Source organism: Electrophorus electricus, chromosome 26 (genome assembly GCF_041902795.1).
Source record: "Electrophorus electricus isolate QZ-2024a chromosome 26, ASM4190279v1, whole genome shotgun sequence".
Lineage (NCBI taxonomy): Eukaryota > Metazoa > Chordata > Actinopteri > Gymnotiformes > Gymnotidae > Electrophorus > Electrophorus electricus.
In genome coordinates, this window is record NC_137522.1 from 10,845,517 (window position 1) to 10,863,177 (window position 17,661).

At 39.3% G+C, this 17,661-nt stretch overlaps 1 protein-coding gene across 7 annotated transcripts in view; it reads left to right on the top strand.

Annotated features, from left to right (window-relative positions):
* The first annotated feature begins 357 nt into the window (after positions 1-357).
* Positions 358-17,661, top strand: part of camsap2a (calmodulin regulated spectrin-associated protein family, member 2a) — a 31,767-nt gene continuing 14,463 nt past the window's right edge. For 6 of the 7 annotated variants that reach the window (XM_027023992.3, XM_027023993.3, XM_027023994.3 and 3 more), the window contains exons 1-4: positions 358-983; positions 4,358-4,617; positions 15,155-15,316; positions 16,001-16,084. In XM_027023992.3, coding sequence (XP_026879793.2) covers positions 845-983; positions 4,358-4,617; positions 15,155-15,316; positions 16,001-16,084 — 645 coding nt within the window. In that variant the 5' untranslated portion in view covers positions 358-844. The remainder of the gene's footprint in view (positions 984-4,357; positions 4,618-15,154; positions 15,317-16,000; positions 16,085-17,661) is intronic. The other variant, XM_081708305.1, reaches the window with a different exon arrangement.

Below are 17,661 nucleotides of genomic sequence, written 5' to 3' on the forward strand. Positions count from 1 at the left end.
AGAGAATACGTTCCGCTGCCCTACTCCCCCATCTATCGAAATTCTTAATACAAACGTTTCATCAACTCAGTTTCTTCAGAATATATATATATATATATATATATATATATATATATATATATATATATATATATATATGAGAGAGAGAGAGAGAGAGAGAGAGAGAGAGCGCGAGCGAGAGAGATTACTAAAAAAAATATATTGACTGTATGATAGAAAATGTCGTTCAGTAAACATCTTCGGCCCAAGTTTGTTGGGGAAACAAACCCCAAGCGTCATACAGATTCCCACTGCCTGTTTAGCCCGGATTGTTGTTATGTTGGGCGGATCGCGCAAGCGCACTTGGGGCCGTCCTAGACGGTGCGGCAGGAAAACCGCAGCGAACGTGGATGAATAGATTAGAGATCCTCTAGAGGAGGGAATACCGTAAAAGTGGGATTATGTGGACACGAAGGGCCACTTCGAGTTCATGAAGAGGACAAAGACTTAGTGAATTTGGTTCTCGCTTCTAAGCTGCCTGAAACAGATAAGGCGTGTTTCTTTAAGAGGGAATCGATCGCTCTCATATAGGTCATAGAGGGACCAGAATGGGTGAAAATCTTACGCCTGTACCCCACTTTTTGGATCGAATGGGAACACCCTGAATAGAAGTCCGCAATTCATGAAATTTATCTTATCCTCGAATTAAACTACACGAACAGAACACGATATGTGCAACATTAACTGAAAGCAAACCATAAATACAATTTCGGTGCACTGAATTCCTTAGGAAGGATGTCATCGTTTTCCTTGGACTTGTAGGAAACCATACGGCAGTCACACGGCTGGTACTGATACTGATAACATGGGGGATTTGACGGTGTCAAAAGACTGGAAAAAGACTTTCATTGTCCCTGCTATTAAATCTTTTGAGCATTATGAGTTTAACAGAGCTAAAATCCGTGCAAGTCTCACATGGCTTGTGGCCAAAGCATTTGGTACAGGTAGGTGGCGTCCTTTTCTTTTCCTTATAGGCAACCTTTTTTGTTTGTTGATTTGTTGTATCACTTTGTCTGAGAAATCTTTATTTTGATGGCTCCAAATCATATCAAATATATTTTGCTTATATATTTTGCTTAACAAAATTATATGATACACATTTTACGTTCAGGCAAATTTATTATTTTATTAGGCCACTGGTTTATTAGGTCATTTGGCAAAATGTCATTATTTTGCATACATTACCCAGTATTGTAAGTCGATGTTTGCCTGGTTCGTTAGACTATAACAATAACAAATTGTGAAAATGCACGGAGGTACGCTAAGAAACAATAACGTAGCTATACTTATATTGTTATATATTTCCCTCTTTTTAAAGGTAAGAGGCCACACTGTCTAATTTAACAATCACTGCTAATCCAGGCTCAGAACTACACCCCGTTAAAAAAGAAAATATTTTTCCCATAAATATACAGAAATCTCACAGTACATGACACATCATTTTGTGTACTTATAGAGAAACAATAGACTATACTTCAATTAAGGCACTTAAAGATACATACAAAAATGCTGATTAACACCCTGGATAGAACTGGTACTAGTCATTTAATTATAAATTGAACAGTGAACTGAGCCACACATACTGAATCGTCAGAACTGCTTCAGAGCTCATAACTGCTTAGGATAACGGCCATGATGCCCATGTAAATATGCATTTCTCATCGAATGTGTAAAAAATATATATATTTTTTTTTTTTCCTCCATGAAGGCATAGACATCCATCTGGATAGCTTCATAGCCCCTCATTAGAATGTACAGAAAACATGCAGTTCCGATCAAGACAGCTGCTTGTGTAGTGTCTTGCTGTGGCATGACCTTGAACCGGAGGATTGTGGAAAGCTAAAGCTTTTATCTTAATTGACAGACACTGTGCTTACTGATGGGCACCAACTGAGGGACCACCCAGTGATAGGTTCTGCCCAGAAGTGCAACTCGTGAGCACCTTTGGCCATATAGTGTTAGAAGACACTAACCAGATGCATCAACAGTGAACAGCATGATTTACAATAAACACAAGTTTAGGCACCCAGGACTGTTGAATTCAGTGAATTACTATGGAATTGCTCTAGCACAACAGATTTCCCATCTGGCAAGGATTTATTTTACCTCTTCAGGCCTCAGTTGAATTTGGCTTATTTAAAACCCTTTGTCCTTATTGCACCATTTTGGGTAAATTTCAGTGACACCTGGAATGTTTCAGAACCATAGTCTATTTCATGAATAATGTACCTAAGAGCTAGTGTTTTTTCTTCTAACATAGTACTCAAGAACGCCAAATTAAGGCAAATATGCTGTTCTTCAGCGTGACTATCAGAGACTGAAATAGCCCACTGCACTGGTTTTTGTGTGGTCACAACCACCTACTTAAGCTATTTTTTGTAGGATTGTGGGATTTTGCATTACTCTCCGCACTGCCCTTGCCTTAATTGACTCTCATGGGAATGTTCTGCATTTCACTGATCCTTGAAATGATTCCTGGGGCACCAACAACACAGACAGGCCAGTGCCCATGCCTGTATTCCTGCTCTAGGAAAACTGTAACACAATAGCTCCATTAGTAATTAAAATACAGCATGATGCAACTGTACACAAATGCAGGATTTCTTTTCTCAGCCACACAACAAATTCCAGCTTTCCAGCCAGGAGTTAGTTCTAAGCTTTAGCTTTAAATTCAACACAAGTTTACTAGTTCTAATAGCTCTCTGAATTTTGTTGTATAGTTTGAACGGGATATGTGTAGTATGAATGGCACTTCAGCGTCTTAGTGTTCTAAAAGACTGAGGGCTTTCAGAGCACTTTAAAAGTACTGTTTGTATTTGGTTTCTTTTAAGGCACCGCGACTCCTTCAGCTGTGCTCTGAAATGGCTCTTTCTCTCGCTCCCTATCTTTTTCTCTCTATTGTTCTCTGTCTCTCTCCACCTTTCTTCCTCTTTTTCTGTCTTACATTCTCCTCTTTTGTGTCTTTCTCTTTCTTTCTGTCTGTCTTTTACAACACTCTCGAGGAGCTCTTGGGCAGAGGCGTGATGCAGGAGAATCAATCAAGTATCTCATAGTTGCCATAGTAACCAACATCCAACTAGGAGATGGTTATGTTTTATATCAAAGTTGTCAAAACTCAGTTCCTCAGATACTTAAAGGTTACTATTTTGTCTTTGGTCAACTATACAATCTTGTGCATTTTGTAATCATTCTTTAGTATTCTTTTTCTCTTAATATCAGAAATTATATCAATAGATTCCAATACACTGAATGTATGATTTGCTCATATAGTGAATTATCACTGTATAAATTGTATCAGACTTACTCTACTCACCAAAAATAGAAAGCAGAACATATTCCTTTTCTCTGTGGACAAGATGATGTCAGTATTATTCCACTAGGACTGTGCAACACAGTTTAGCTTTTAAGTCATAGCTCACTGTGGAAATCATTACTGTAGAGTCTGGTTTTATTAAAAAAATTATTTTTATTGCACAGGTCCAGGTTTTACTGGTTATGATTTCATGTCAATAGAAAGAAAATGAAATTTGTACAAAGGTGTGGGAAAATGTAGGAAACATTTGATCCAAGGAGCGCACCGGGGAGGGCATGAATATTGGGTCCCAGAAGTGTTGGCAGGTGTGTTCAGACAGCTTTGCCACACATCTAAGTAAAGAGGCGGGGTGTAAATGCATGTAGTGCTGACTGTCTTTTATAGCTCATGAAGTTAATTGGACCTTTATCATATGAACTGAGCTGACTGGGCTACACATTTTTTTCTTTCTTTGTACTCCATGATCAAAGAGATATATCAAAGGTATGCTTAAAAAGAAAGGGATAACTAGGTGTATTGCAATTCAAGTTTCTCATTTTCTTCCAGCAACCTAACCATCCACTGAGACATGACAAAATAAGATTTGTAAGCAGTATGTCAGACAGTTTTCTGACACACTTAGTGTATGCAACTAATCAGCACCATGCTGTGCATAGTGACAACATACTCGATTCAGACATCGCTGCAGATCTAATGACTGAGTCAAAAGCTTCAGCTAGTCTGGTAATTACAGCAGATACCTAAAGTACTTGTATTACATTATAATAAAGTACACCATAAATAATATAGTCAAAGTAAACAAACATGATGGATCACAAGAGCTATGCTCCTATGTGTTTATTTTGCCTGCCTGTTAGCTTTAAATGCAATGCTAGCATATTAGTTTAAACTGGAATATAAAAATGCTTCTGTGTAAATAGCTTTGCAGTTTAAAAGTGTGCCTCCATTTGTTTAATACTCCTTCAACACCAGCTACAGCCACCATCTCTGCCTGTGTCTCCTTAGAGAGTGTCCCGGCTGACCTGAAGGAGCCTTTCTATATGGACCAGTATGAACAGGAGCACTTAAAGCCACCCGTGGCTGCTCTGCTGCTGTCGGCTGAGCTGTACTGCCGCGCAGGGAGCCTGATCCTGAAAAGCGACGCAGCCAAGCCCCTGGTCGGCCACGATGCCGTTATCCAGGCCCTGGCACAGAAAGGCCTGTACGTCACTGACCAAGAGCGGCTGGTCACCGAGAGAGACCTGTGCAAAAGACCCATTCAGATGGTAAGGGATCCTGTCTACTCTGTAGGGTCTATAGAAGTTGGGTGTATAGAAGTTGTTCAGGTTCCTACAGGCTCCTGCACAGACCCATGCTCCCAACTTCACAGAAGTCTCCTTTGCTTCTGCATGCTTTTACTGTTGAAGTCTTCCAAAATGTTTAACTGATCAAGGCTGTTATCCTTTTGGTTCTAGAAGCTGATGAGTTTTGTTGTTGAGAAACTGGCAAGATTGGTATTAGATTTCACATTTGACACCAACGTGCACATGAAAGATGAACATATGAGTCGTAAATGGATAAGATTACATCTAAGTAAGATCAGTGTTGTGTTGCAATCTTCGTGGTACAAATATTTGGCAGTTTATCAGCATGTTTGGCTCTTTAAATCTTTTCAAATGAACAAGCATTAATTTCAGTTTCTAATTCTTGTCTTTAGTTCTGTCTCTCAGTGATGTGGTTGAGCTCCCACAGATAGCAGTATTGTTGTGTTCCACTCTCTAAGGGGGGGGGGGGGGGGATTGTTGTGAGAGTTATGCCCTGTTGATTCATAATTACCCTCATTTGCTGTGGCTCTGACTCCATCCTAGCACAAACAGCAACACCTCTCTCTTTGCAAGTGTTGCCGTCAGCATTCAGATGATTTGGACTACTTGAATGCATTGAAATTAGACTGATTTATGTGGATTTAATTGTATTAGCCTTGTTCACATGTGTGGTCTTTTGACAGAATTGAAAGTATATTTGTGGCAGTGGCACAATAAGTCTGGGTTTTGATTTTTTTTTTGGACTAGATTTTATTCAAGTTTCTCGTAGGTGTTGTTTAGCCTGGTTGTATGCTGTATCCATTGCAATTGGTGCATTGATATAATCAGAATGATTCTGGGTTCTAAATGTGCATGTAAGTATACATACTAATAGTTTGCCATATGCATAAACAGTAATTAGGACAGGTAGATCTTTAAAAGTGTTTAGCGAAGCCTGTCAAGGCTTGTATTGTTTGTCCACACCAGAACCCCTCACCGTCCCACACAGTATACCTTTTGGCCAACTGCTGAAACACTGCAAATGTGGGACTGTAGGTTTTTGATAGTTTGGAAATTTATTTGTCCAAATAAGCAGCACAAAGTCATTCATGGCTTCTGAACCAAGCTCAAAGTTCAAACTCACCTTGCTAGTCTAGCTCTCTTAGCAGACAGATGTATTATTGAGCTAGGCTCCCTCTTGTACACTGCTGTAACAGTGATGTAAAGCTGATTGATTGATTAGCAGCATTGATAATATGTCTTAACCATTCACAAATCTCACTGGCATTAGCACTCATTAGTTTCATTTAGCAGTGGATCATCAAAATCTGCTTCAGTGATTGTCTGAATGTCTCATTAGAGACACAGTTCAAATAACATGAAACAGTTTACAGTATCAGCGGTTTGTACTTCTTCTGATATAGTAATTTTTTCCTCTCTCTCTCTCTCTGTCCCTCTGTGTGTGTGTGTGTGTGTGTGTGTGTGTGTGTAGTTTCCTTCCATCTACACATCCCCACCTAAAAATTCTCATTACACCCAGGCACAAGAAAACACCCACAAGCACACCCGCTGCATCACACCCTCTCACCCACACACATCCATAGGCATGTCAGAAATATAAATAATCTCATTGTTCCTCCCTGCCAAACCTGTACTATAATTGCTTTAGCATTCACCATGAGACAGAATTTTTTTCTCTATATTATTAGAAGACATAAAATTGAATTTCAGAAAATATGCAAATTGCCAAGCAGATGACATCATTAAATTTTGTTTCTTATAAGTAACATGGAAAGGTCTTGGGCAGAACTCTAGCATTTAGCTTTCGCATAAATAACTGAGAGGACATTTCACAGCATCTCCAGTCATTGCCCTTGGATGGCAGGATGGCATGGAAGCACACAGATCTGTAGTGTCAGCATTTGTTTTTGAACAAATCCCTTTCTGCCTTTTACATTTCATGTTTTAAATGTGAGTAAAGCTGAATAATATATCAAAGAAGGTTTTGCAGTAGTATTAGACTGTACTGTATAAAGATGTGCCTTTCTGGTATGCTGTCTACTTGAGTGTAAATAGCTGTGCTAGTGTGATTCTATGCTGTCAGCTTTGACACGTGAGCTGGTGTTGGTGTGAGGTTTATGTGCATGACTGGGTCGAGTATAAGAGGTAGTTGCTCATAAACGGTATTAATTGAGTGTAGCGCGGAGGTGTGAAATCCTTCTGCCAACACTGAATCACGTGCACCAGACTCCATATTGTTTCATCTGCCTCTTTCCCTCATCAGGAGCAGGCATTTAAATGGAAATTACAAATATTTCTTACAATGTGTTTACTAATGTGCAAGTGGCATGTAATTTGCATTAATTAAGAAAATGTATTTTTGCATTAGTGTGGGTGTGAGTGTGTGTGTGTGGGGGGGGTGTGGTTGTGAGTATGTATGCATTTGTGGGTAATGATTTGATTGCTTGATCATTTTTATGTTAAATTATAATGCAGTATTCAAGCCAAAAATCTTAAAAGGGTCCTTGTTCATGCTGACTGTATGGTATGGATGAAGACTACAGTGTCTAAAAGACTATCAGAGCCACTCTAATGATTAAGTACATGCTTTATTAAGACTGATGTTAAATAGTTAAATAGCTGTAGTTATACAAGAAGTATAGTAAAACGAAGCAAAACTAACAAAAATAGCTAATCATTATGTCAGAGAATCTATGAAGTACCAAAATATAATGTGCTAAAATGAAGGTGTTAACATTAACATCTAATAAAATGCTGTTGTAAATGTATGCCCTGCATTACATTTGAGCTTCTAGAAGGTACCTAATCTGTATCTCTAGGAAGCGAGTCCCTTTTTCTGAGTGCACATATCTCTGCTTTCTCTTTCTAATGTTTGGCTCTTGGTAGTGTAAGATCTGGCCTTTGGAGGAGAGGGTAATTTTTAGTCTTGACAGAGCCTGTGGGACTCCTTTTGCCCTCATTATCAGAAGATGCAGCACATACCCTGTCTGGCATGGGTGACGCATCAGAGACTTGGGGCCTGCTTTAGATCAGATTGTCATTCTTACTGTTGTTGCTGTTGTTGTTTAGTTACTGTTGCTGCTATGGCAGTGATCCATCCAGATGATTGTAGATCTGAGAATGTCTTATGATGCATCAACAGATTCTCACTTGCTGGGGGGTATGGAAGTCTTTCGCATTCCAGTCTGGAATATGTTACTGTCCCCAAAAAGAGCAGAAAGCCGGTGGATCGTTTGCTTTGCCCTGTAGTCAGCCATCCTGTAGTGCAGATGCGAACGCCGAATGGCATCAGAAACAGAGACGGACAGCAACAAAGCTGAGTGATTCATAGTGCCGGGAGGAAAGCTAGCTATCATGAATAATAGATGGCAGCAGAGTGAGTCTGCTGGGAACAATGAATAAAAAGGGCAGTTTATCAAAGTACTGTATAGAGGTTGTGTGTGCGTGGGCGTGTGTGTGTGTGTGTGTGTGTGTGTGTGTGTGTGTGTGTGAGGGAATATGACTCTTTGGCTTATAGCATTCATGATTAGTAATTGGGTAGTTTCATCTCTTTGTCCACACTAACATGAACAGAAAACATAGTGGACTTGAGGATGTGTGTGTGGGCAAACCTATAATGACAAACAAATACACATATACAGTTGTCATTAGAGTTATTAGATGTATTTTTATGGTCTTGCCTCATCAGCATGTATTACTGCTTATATGCAGGTATGGTCCCTCCATTGCCATGGAGACCATACTGTAGTGTGTATTCAGATTATAGGTGTTGAACCTACACTGCAGTGATTTAGTATTTGTGGTACATACCAGCTGTTAACAAGCATTTGATGAGGGTTTATGTGAGAGTACACATTACCATTCTGGAAAGATGAGTCATCTGTTTCATTTAATCATATCTTCAGGACCTAATCTGTGGATTAAAGTTTTTCACAACAGAGGTGTTAGTAGGAGGCCATTAGTAGTGGGCAGCAACAGAATTGTTGCTTTTCCTAAATAGGGCATGTAACCACAGTGAAGGGGTGACAAAATATAAATACCATTACAGAATTCAAATTTTTTTGGGGGGGGCTCTGGAGCCATTAAACTGTGAAAAAGCAAACAAATAACTAAACGTAAAATTTTGCTTTGGGTTATATGACACGTATTTGTATGATGAACTAGAGAGGACAGCTTGTGAGCAACTTTGTTTTGGATCTTCAGTACGCTACAATAGACTAGAATGCACAGGGTCTAGCAGACGTACCTGTATGATGAACTTCTATAGCTCTGCTTAGGACAGAACCATGGCTAGGCCCAATGTGATTAGCAGATGTATTGAAACATTTTTTTAAATTATTATTTTACTTCATTTATTTGTTTATTTATTTGTGTGTGTGTGTGTGTGTGTGTGTGTGTGTGTGTGTACAAAGGAATGTAAAATTCCTAAAATCCAATGAATAGCTAGGTAGGGTAAACATAAACAAAGGTAAAATAAGAGAAAGGTGAGTGAGCTAGACTAGAGACCATATAAAGAAATGTTCTGTTTGCCTACGGAGTGCAATTAAATCACACAGGCTGCTTTGTAAATGCTGTATATAGCTCTAAGATGGTGTTAAGTAAATGATCAGAATAGCTTATGTGACAACAGTGGGGGAGCTGGTGAAAACACAGCTCAGTGCAGTCACCTCTATGGGAAGCTAGGATTCCAGTGTCCAGTGTCCAGCACAAACCAGTGGCCACCATGATCTGGTAGCTTAAAAGAAACAGCTTCAAAATGTGTGAACTTAACTGTGAAACTATGCAAGACTACTAATATAACTTATAAGAATCAGAGAAGAGAACAAAGAATCAATGGTATTGCCAGTTTTGGTTGGATTGCTGAGAGCAGCTTGGTAAAATCAAGTTTAGCAGTTCACTTAACCATGGCTCATGTTCAAAATAGCCTACTACATACCTTATACTGCATTCAGTATATACGGTATACTGCATACTGGTCCCCACAGTAGTTTGCAGCATAGTATCCAGTATACGACAATACAAAAAACATATTACACGGTCACATGAACTTATGAACGTTCCACCAACTTGTGAAAATGTTTCTGCCACTGTTACATGATGGGATGTTGTACACCATGAAGACAACTCTGACTGCATGCTATAATATTTGACAGAGTAGTATGTCATCCAGGTATCTTTCAAGTATTTGAAAAATTCATTTTGGTCACATACTGCATGACATACTGACTTAGGACCCAATCAGCATACAAGAAATATGTAGTAGGTTATTTTGTACACAGCCCATTTCTTTACAGCATGTGTGAAAAAGTGATGGTTTGGCAATAATGTAAAGGAGGATTGCTGACTAAGCACATCTTCCAATAGGAAATCATTTTTGATCACCAATGACAAAATTACAAAAACTATGAATGCTACAAAATGGCTATAATGGCTTTTTTTTTTGTTCACTGGGTGGGCAGATTTTTCCATTGGGTGGGCAACACCCACCCGCAGACACATACCTGATTCGCAAATAATTCACAAACCAATGCAGCATCATGCAACATAAACACTGACCTACTTCCTGTAAAGACATTCATCTGTGTGTAAAGAGCGAGGTAGAGAGCCTATTCATACATCACTGGATTTTGACCTTTATTTTAAGGGATGGTAAAAAATAAAAATGCACACAATTAATTTGTGCTATTATAAGTTACACTAGCTCTGAACTGAATTACAATAAAGTCCAGCTTTAAATGATTTGTATCTGTTCATTTTTGTGGCTAATCATTAGGAGTGATCATTGTGCTCAACAGGAAATAATTCATCTTTATGAATCCCAGACTATGACTTTAAGAGCCTTCTTCTCCTCCCTGGCTATAGCATCACAATGTGAGAGGTTTATGTTGGCCATCAGCCACTTAAAGGGCCAGTGCTTTTAGAAACAGATGACATATTTTATATTGACAGGCTGACTAAGGAAGCTGAGACATGCACTTCACTGCTGCATGGAACACAGGCTTCCCAGCCTGCCACTCCACTCTCCCCGCTGTTCACACACGCGCCATTACCATGGCAACGGCCTGCAAAGGCAGGTGGCTGGTGGTGATCATTGCGGTGTGTGTGAGTGTGTGTGTGTCTAGATTTATGTGCGTGCATGCATTGTGTGTGTGTGTGTGTGTGTGTGTGTGTGTGTTTGCATACATTGTGTGTTTTGTGACGCTGTGTGTGTGCGGTGTATGTGGCTGTGTGCATGTGCGGTCAGGGTGGATGTCTGAAATGCTGAGTACATGCAGGACCAGTTCCATTGCTCTCACATTCCCCAAACTGAAGGGTTTACATTTTAATAGAAAAATCATTCTCTTCACTTGAAGCAATGTCAGCAGTCAGTGTTGCTAACAAGGGCTCAGTAGCACTGTTTTGGACAGTAGTGTAAATCATGTTTGTAGTTGTTTGCATAAGATTTTCTGCAGTCTTGCAGTCAACCAAACAATCCAGCATATGGTGCACACCTCTGCACAGCAGGCATGCTAAATCTACCTTCTGTACTTCCTCCAAAATATTTCCCTGCAGTACTGAAATGTCTGTTAGACAGCTGAAAGAGAGCTGCCTGGTGATAGAGTGTATGGGTTAGTTTGTGCGCTGGTTGTTTGGGGGCTGGATTTTTAGGTTAAAATAGAGCGCCTTACCCTTCTTTCTGTGAAGAATTTCAGGTCATATTATGTATGTTTTGATTAGCTAATAGAAACCTTTATGATTTTACCATCACCTGTGCCTGGATAGATGCCCTCACCCCTTGTCTGGAAGTATCCCACCATTTGAACTTTCACCTCTTTGCATTTGACAGGGCATTACATACCTGGAAACATTTTTCACTTAAAAATACACAAAACCAAAATACCCATTGTATGATCAGTATTGAAAATAATTGGACTTTTTAGGCATTGATTCTAGTTTGTGTACCATGTACTCTAGGTAATTGTCTAGTGGAATGGCATAGACCTGCTCTTCTATAAGCTGCAGCTGTCCATTTGTGGAACATTTGTCCAGACGTTCAACATACACCTACACAAAGTTCAAAATACAGAGCACATTTTTTCACAAAAAAACTTTGAAAGAAATTCTCTCTCATCCAGAACAAAGATTTGATATAGGAATAGTATGTTAACTACATTAGAGCTGTGTGGCAGGTGATGTAATCCCAAATTCTCTTATCCTTCAGGCACCATATCTGATGAACTGTACTAGTTGAATTAAGTTAAAGACCGATTTTGAATGTATGATATAAAAAGAAGTGAATCTAGCTAAAAAATAACTCTTAATTATTTGGGTTAAAACAAAATGTGCAATTATAGTGTATGTACTCCTGGGCAAAAAAAAAAAAAGTATAAACTAAAAATTAAATTTAACGGTCCTAACAACAAATAATTATTCAGAAAATTGTTAAGAACTAAAAAAAATGGATTCCTGAGACCTGTGCCACCATTGCTCGTCCCTGCTCGTGCTGTGTTGAGCTGTTGGATTAACAAGATGGAAACAGGGAAATTCACATCCATAGTCTTAAACACAAAGATAAAATCAGGAAATTATTTAATTGTTTGATGAAAAATTCAAACTAACACATATCTGGGGTTTTAAATTATTCACTGTTGAAACCACTAAAATCTTAATATTATGCAATTTTGGGTTTAACCCTTTTTGCCCAGAAGTATATATGCTATATATGTTCAAACAGAATGAATATGTTATCAAATTACAGGCTGATTTTTCCAGTTAACATTACTAGATGTAATATTAGTTAATGTAGCACTGTGGTGTCAAATGAAGTGTGTTCTTCCACAGGGGTGTACCCCATGGCCGTCACCATCCAGTCTTGCAGGGCAAGAGTGCACTGTGGTTTGGTGATAAACCTGATTAAATGCACCTGATTCAACTACTCGATGAGTTGCCAGATTTAGTAGGTGTGTCTGAACAGAGCAAACACTAAACACTGTGGGAATCTGCCCCTTTCAGTAATTTAAAAACTCCCATAAAGTGAGTTTTAAAGTGCAGAGCACATCGAAAACATGGGTATAAACCCAGACCAGCATCTCAGAGTCTACAATATTTTAAGCTAAACATTTCTGTTCAGAAGGAGATGACTTCTGTTTCCTTGGATTTAATGCACTGGCGTTGAATCAGAGGATAACTCTGATTGCATTTCTATGTCTACCTGTCATGGCAAGTGAGCAAACTGCAAAACAGAGGCCTGGAGTGGACATTCTGTACAGCCTAACTTAAAGCTTGAAAATCATTAGAGCAACTCTTGGCTTCTCAAAGGATTCAATCATTATTAAATCTCAACAGTGCTTAAGTGCTTCTTACAATTATCTGTACTTTATTAAATGTTTCTCTTTTTGGAAACTTTTTGCTTTTATAGCATGTGGCCTTCCTGTTACTTTACCTTGCCTTTTACTCTAAAGTGGGAATAAACTGGTTTGCGTAAATGTGTACGAAAGTGGTATTAGAGCAGAAGGTGCATCGTAAAAAAGAATCTAAAAAAAAGAAAGTAGAAACAGGATTTTATTTAATATTACCAAGAGGGTCTCTCCTTTCACTGGAGTACATATGATGTAAGTGCTTATTCTTGTTATGAGTATGTATGGTAGGCATCAGACGTGAAATCTCTTGCAAGTAATAGACAGTTTTGTTTGTGACATGGTTACTGATTCCAAATCTAAATTCAAAAGGCATACGTTTTTTGGTTTTTTTTTTTGGTTTTTACCATAACTAAATATGTTAAAACATATAGAAAAAACAAAATTAACCTTTTGATGACACTTTCGACCCACCAGACACATGGAGTTCATCACGAGGGGATCAGAGGCACTGATCCTTGGTGTAATCCGCATGAGTACGACACTCTGTTGTGGAGGCTTCTCTTCGCCAATAAACATCAGATTCAATAGGGCAGAGTTGACCAAAATCTGATGTTTGACTCTTATGCCTCTCTAATATCCCTCAGTGTTAGTATTTTTTTCAGTGGGGTATTAATTATAGCTGGCACAATAGGAGAGTTACATTTCAGTGGAAACCACTCATATTGGCCTTTGTTTGTGTAAAGGCCAGAAACAGCTGGCCTCCCAGCTGCGCCAACCTGGCATCAGTTAAGCTCATAATTCAGCAATATTGGCATGGTACTCAGATGTGTACATTTCAGCCTCACACTTCTCTTGGGCCAGTGTGCCCCTGTAAACCCCTCCCATGCCTTATAAACCCCCCTCCTCTGCTCTATTAACCCTCCCCCGGAGCACAGTGTTCCAGAGTAATAAACAAGAATTATTTCGATTAATTTAGCTCCAGCATGTTTTTAGCAAAATGGAATCAATAACACCCTTAAATCCCCTTTGCTCAGCATCTCTCTCTCTCTACCTCTCTGTCTTTCTCTCTCCCTCACACTACCTACTCGGTTACTGGGAAGATGCACCCCACTGTAATGAATGCTGTGGAAATGAGTAATGAGTTGTTGAGCCTCACAATTGAAACCAATAAATTGAGAGCAATATGGGCGGTTGTGCATCAGGATGTCATTTGATTTAAGGAAAGCATCCTATAGGGGGTGCTGAGGTGTCGACAGGTTAGAGTCACGTTTTATCTACTCACTGCCCAGGCTACAGTGGCCAGCTGCAGCTTGGCTGCAGATGAGATTTGGGTAATTCTCTAGGTTCGCATTAGCAGGTAGGCTAAATCTTAAACCTAGGTTTGGTCTGATGGACTCCCTTGCCCCACAAGTTCAAGTGAAGGGAAAATCTGCCTGGATTCTGAAAAGAGTCTAGAGCATTTTATATCTTATAAGGAGACAAATGCATCTAGTCCTGCATCCTAAGAGGCTTTTCACTGAGGAACCTTTTCTAAAGGCTATCCAGGCAAGCAGCCCTGTGAATAGTTGTTCTTGCATTTATACGAACAGGCCTTTTGTTTAGGTCTGAATAGCAAAGTAGTCCATGTCACTTAACACTTTCAGTTCAGTCCAGTCATAGTTTATTTGTCCCCAATGGACAGTCCATTCACTCCTTTATTGTCTTTTGTCACTGTGCAAGGAGAACAATAAAAAGGGGTTTGTTTGTTTGTTTGTTATTGCTGTTTTGCTGGACATATTGGATTTTGGAGTGGCAGGTAAAAGTTAACGACTTTCCCTCTTCTTGTGTGAACCTTGTCTTATATAGGCAAGAGTCTGTCATCTTTGCATTCTCAGTTTTCGTTTATGAGGGTATGATATATATAGTGTGACGCATTGAGGTGAATGAATACATGGCTCCAAGATAAAGTGGTAGGAGCTGTAGTCTGGTCTCAGAGATTATATTAATTGGGTCGAGCAACAGGGGACAGACGCAGCTGTTACCAGGGCAACCACCACAGGGGGATATGGCCAACTGTAACAATCAGTATATTGTACATGGTGAGAGATGGGTCTGACTTGCTGATTGCGCAACCAATTGCAGACCTCCACTGATCTGTATGTCTTGGTTCCTGGTTGCAGAGTGCCCACCTTGCCATGATCGACACCCTCATGATGGCCTACACAGTGGAGACGGTAAGCGTGGAGAAAGTGGTGATGTGTATGAAGCAGTATTCCACAGACTATGTCGAAGGAGACGTACCATACGACACGGAGGATGCAGTCACCAGCTGGATGAATAAGGTAGTCCCTGTTGACCTCCTTGTGTGCCATCATAAAACTCAAAGTCCTCCCCAGACTTGGTTCTAAATTACAATATTGTCCCTTTATGAGGCCTAATCATTATAATTGATATAACTAGTCTGGCTTAACATCAGTACCATGAACAAACTTGAACCAGAAGGTCAAAAATGGGAAATTTATTTGGTCTTCCCTAGATTTAAATACAGTTAAAGTACTTGGCTGGCATTTGCCATTTGCGTTGGCATCTCTGTGACTTGCCTAAGGGATGTCCCTTCTGGGCCTGGACTGCTTACATTCTTGTATAAGTCAACTGTGCTTCTACAGTGCACGCACACACACCCCCATCCCCACATACGCACACACACACACACACACACACACATTCACATACTCTTACACAGACACAGTCTGCCATTTCTACAACTTAGAAAAACAAAAACCTTTACCTCATTAATGTATTTAAAATATTTTAATAGGTGCACTTAAAAGGTGTATTTAATGGATTAAGAGATTTGTAATAGATTATCACATTACTATGAAGTTACCAGACAGAGTTTTAAATGCCCTGTCAGCAAAACATTGAAAGGTCATAGCATTCATTTGTCTGATTGGAATGTCTTTTTTATGCATTGGTAGCCATTGTGATTGAATGCTGTGTTTAGTTTTTCTCTCTCATTAAAAAAGGTAAACGAGTACTTGAAAGAGATCATCATGCAGGAGCAAAGCAGGAGAGAGGCACAGAATGCGGAGCCTGTCGAGAGCCCAAAGGTGAGTGTATGGCTCTCCTTGGCCTGCTCTCAGTCTGGTCTCAGTGTGGAATTAGGCTACCATAGCTGTTAAACATAGACTTCGACTTTAGATGAAAAATACTTAATAGTAATGTTTCATATTAGATAGTGCTTTACTACTCTACTTGTTTGTTGTTATATATATATATATATATATATATATATATATATATAATTTTTTTTAAGTGGAATTAGATGCTGCCTGCCACAGAACCTTTAAGTTTAAGATAAAAATGTGACTACATACAAGATGAAATGTGACTAAATTTATAGCCTGTTCAAAATTAAACATTGTTAATTGCCTGTTACTGTGAGAATGCTTGTCAGTATGTCATCTGTGTAAATAAATGGTAATTGATAAATAGTTAGCAAACAGTCTGTTCCCTTCAAGATTTATCTCTTGTTATAGTACCCTGTCTTTGTTCAAACACTGCTGTATAAACTATTGCTACAGTGATCTGCCAACATGCGCTGTGAAGCACAAATGCTACTGTGATATGTGTCATGTTGCCTGGTCAGGGTTTTCTGGCTTTGCTGAATCAGAGGCTCTTCTATGGGGAATGCCATGTCCTGGTGTCTGGAATCTCTCAGTTTGATTCTGGTTCCTCCTTCTTTTGTTCTGCATTCTCTTCCTCCTCTGTGTGTGACGAAAGCAGAAGAGACCCACAAGTGTCTCATGCTCCCCTAGCGTGTCACCATTTAGCTCCCTCCCCCACTCCCAGTGTTATCAGGCCAGTGGTGCCTGGCACAGTGCCATTGTCCTCTATGTGAATTTTTAGCTCAGTGAGGTTTATGTCCAGTCTCAACGTGGAATGCAACATAAGACTGATCAGTCCAGGATAATTATTCTGGCCTTCAGGTCAAGAAACAAAGCCATGGATACAAAATGGATCAAAAATAATCTCTGTTTAATATCTTTGCATATCCAATTTTAAGTTATTAAAAATGAATTCTAAATATGGTTAATCCAATTCAGATTTTAAATATTAACTGTCAAAAAAAAAACAAAAAAAACCAACAAGATGTCAGATAACAATCAAAATCCAGAATACAAAAGTTATACCAAAGTGGCCTTATGTGGCTTAACATCAGCTTTGAATCAGTAGCCTGATCAGCACGGGTGTCTCAGGAGGGCAAGGAAAATACTGTTCACCTGAGTTCTGTCTTGACATCCAGTCAGCCCCGTTATTCATTCCAACAGAAAGCCATGAGTCAGGGTGTCTGGTCTCCTGGCATCTGCGCACCACCACTGACTCTCCAGAAATAAATGAAATTACAAAAAAGGCAGACTAACAAACCCAGCTCCCATTATAGACACACAGATCCCTTAGAATTTTATGAAAGATTGTGTCACTATCACAATTTGAGGCAGATACCTACAAAAGACCTTGAGAGAAGATTCTTTCACTAGCGCGTGGTCATGTGACGGTTGTCAAAGGGATAGCATTAGTGCTAAGTAGTGGAAGGTCAGTCTGCTAGATTTTGTTATTAACATGAATTAGATCAATTAGAGAGTTATATATATATTTATGTTTATATATTTTAATATATATATTT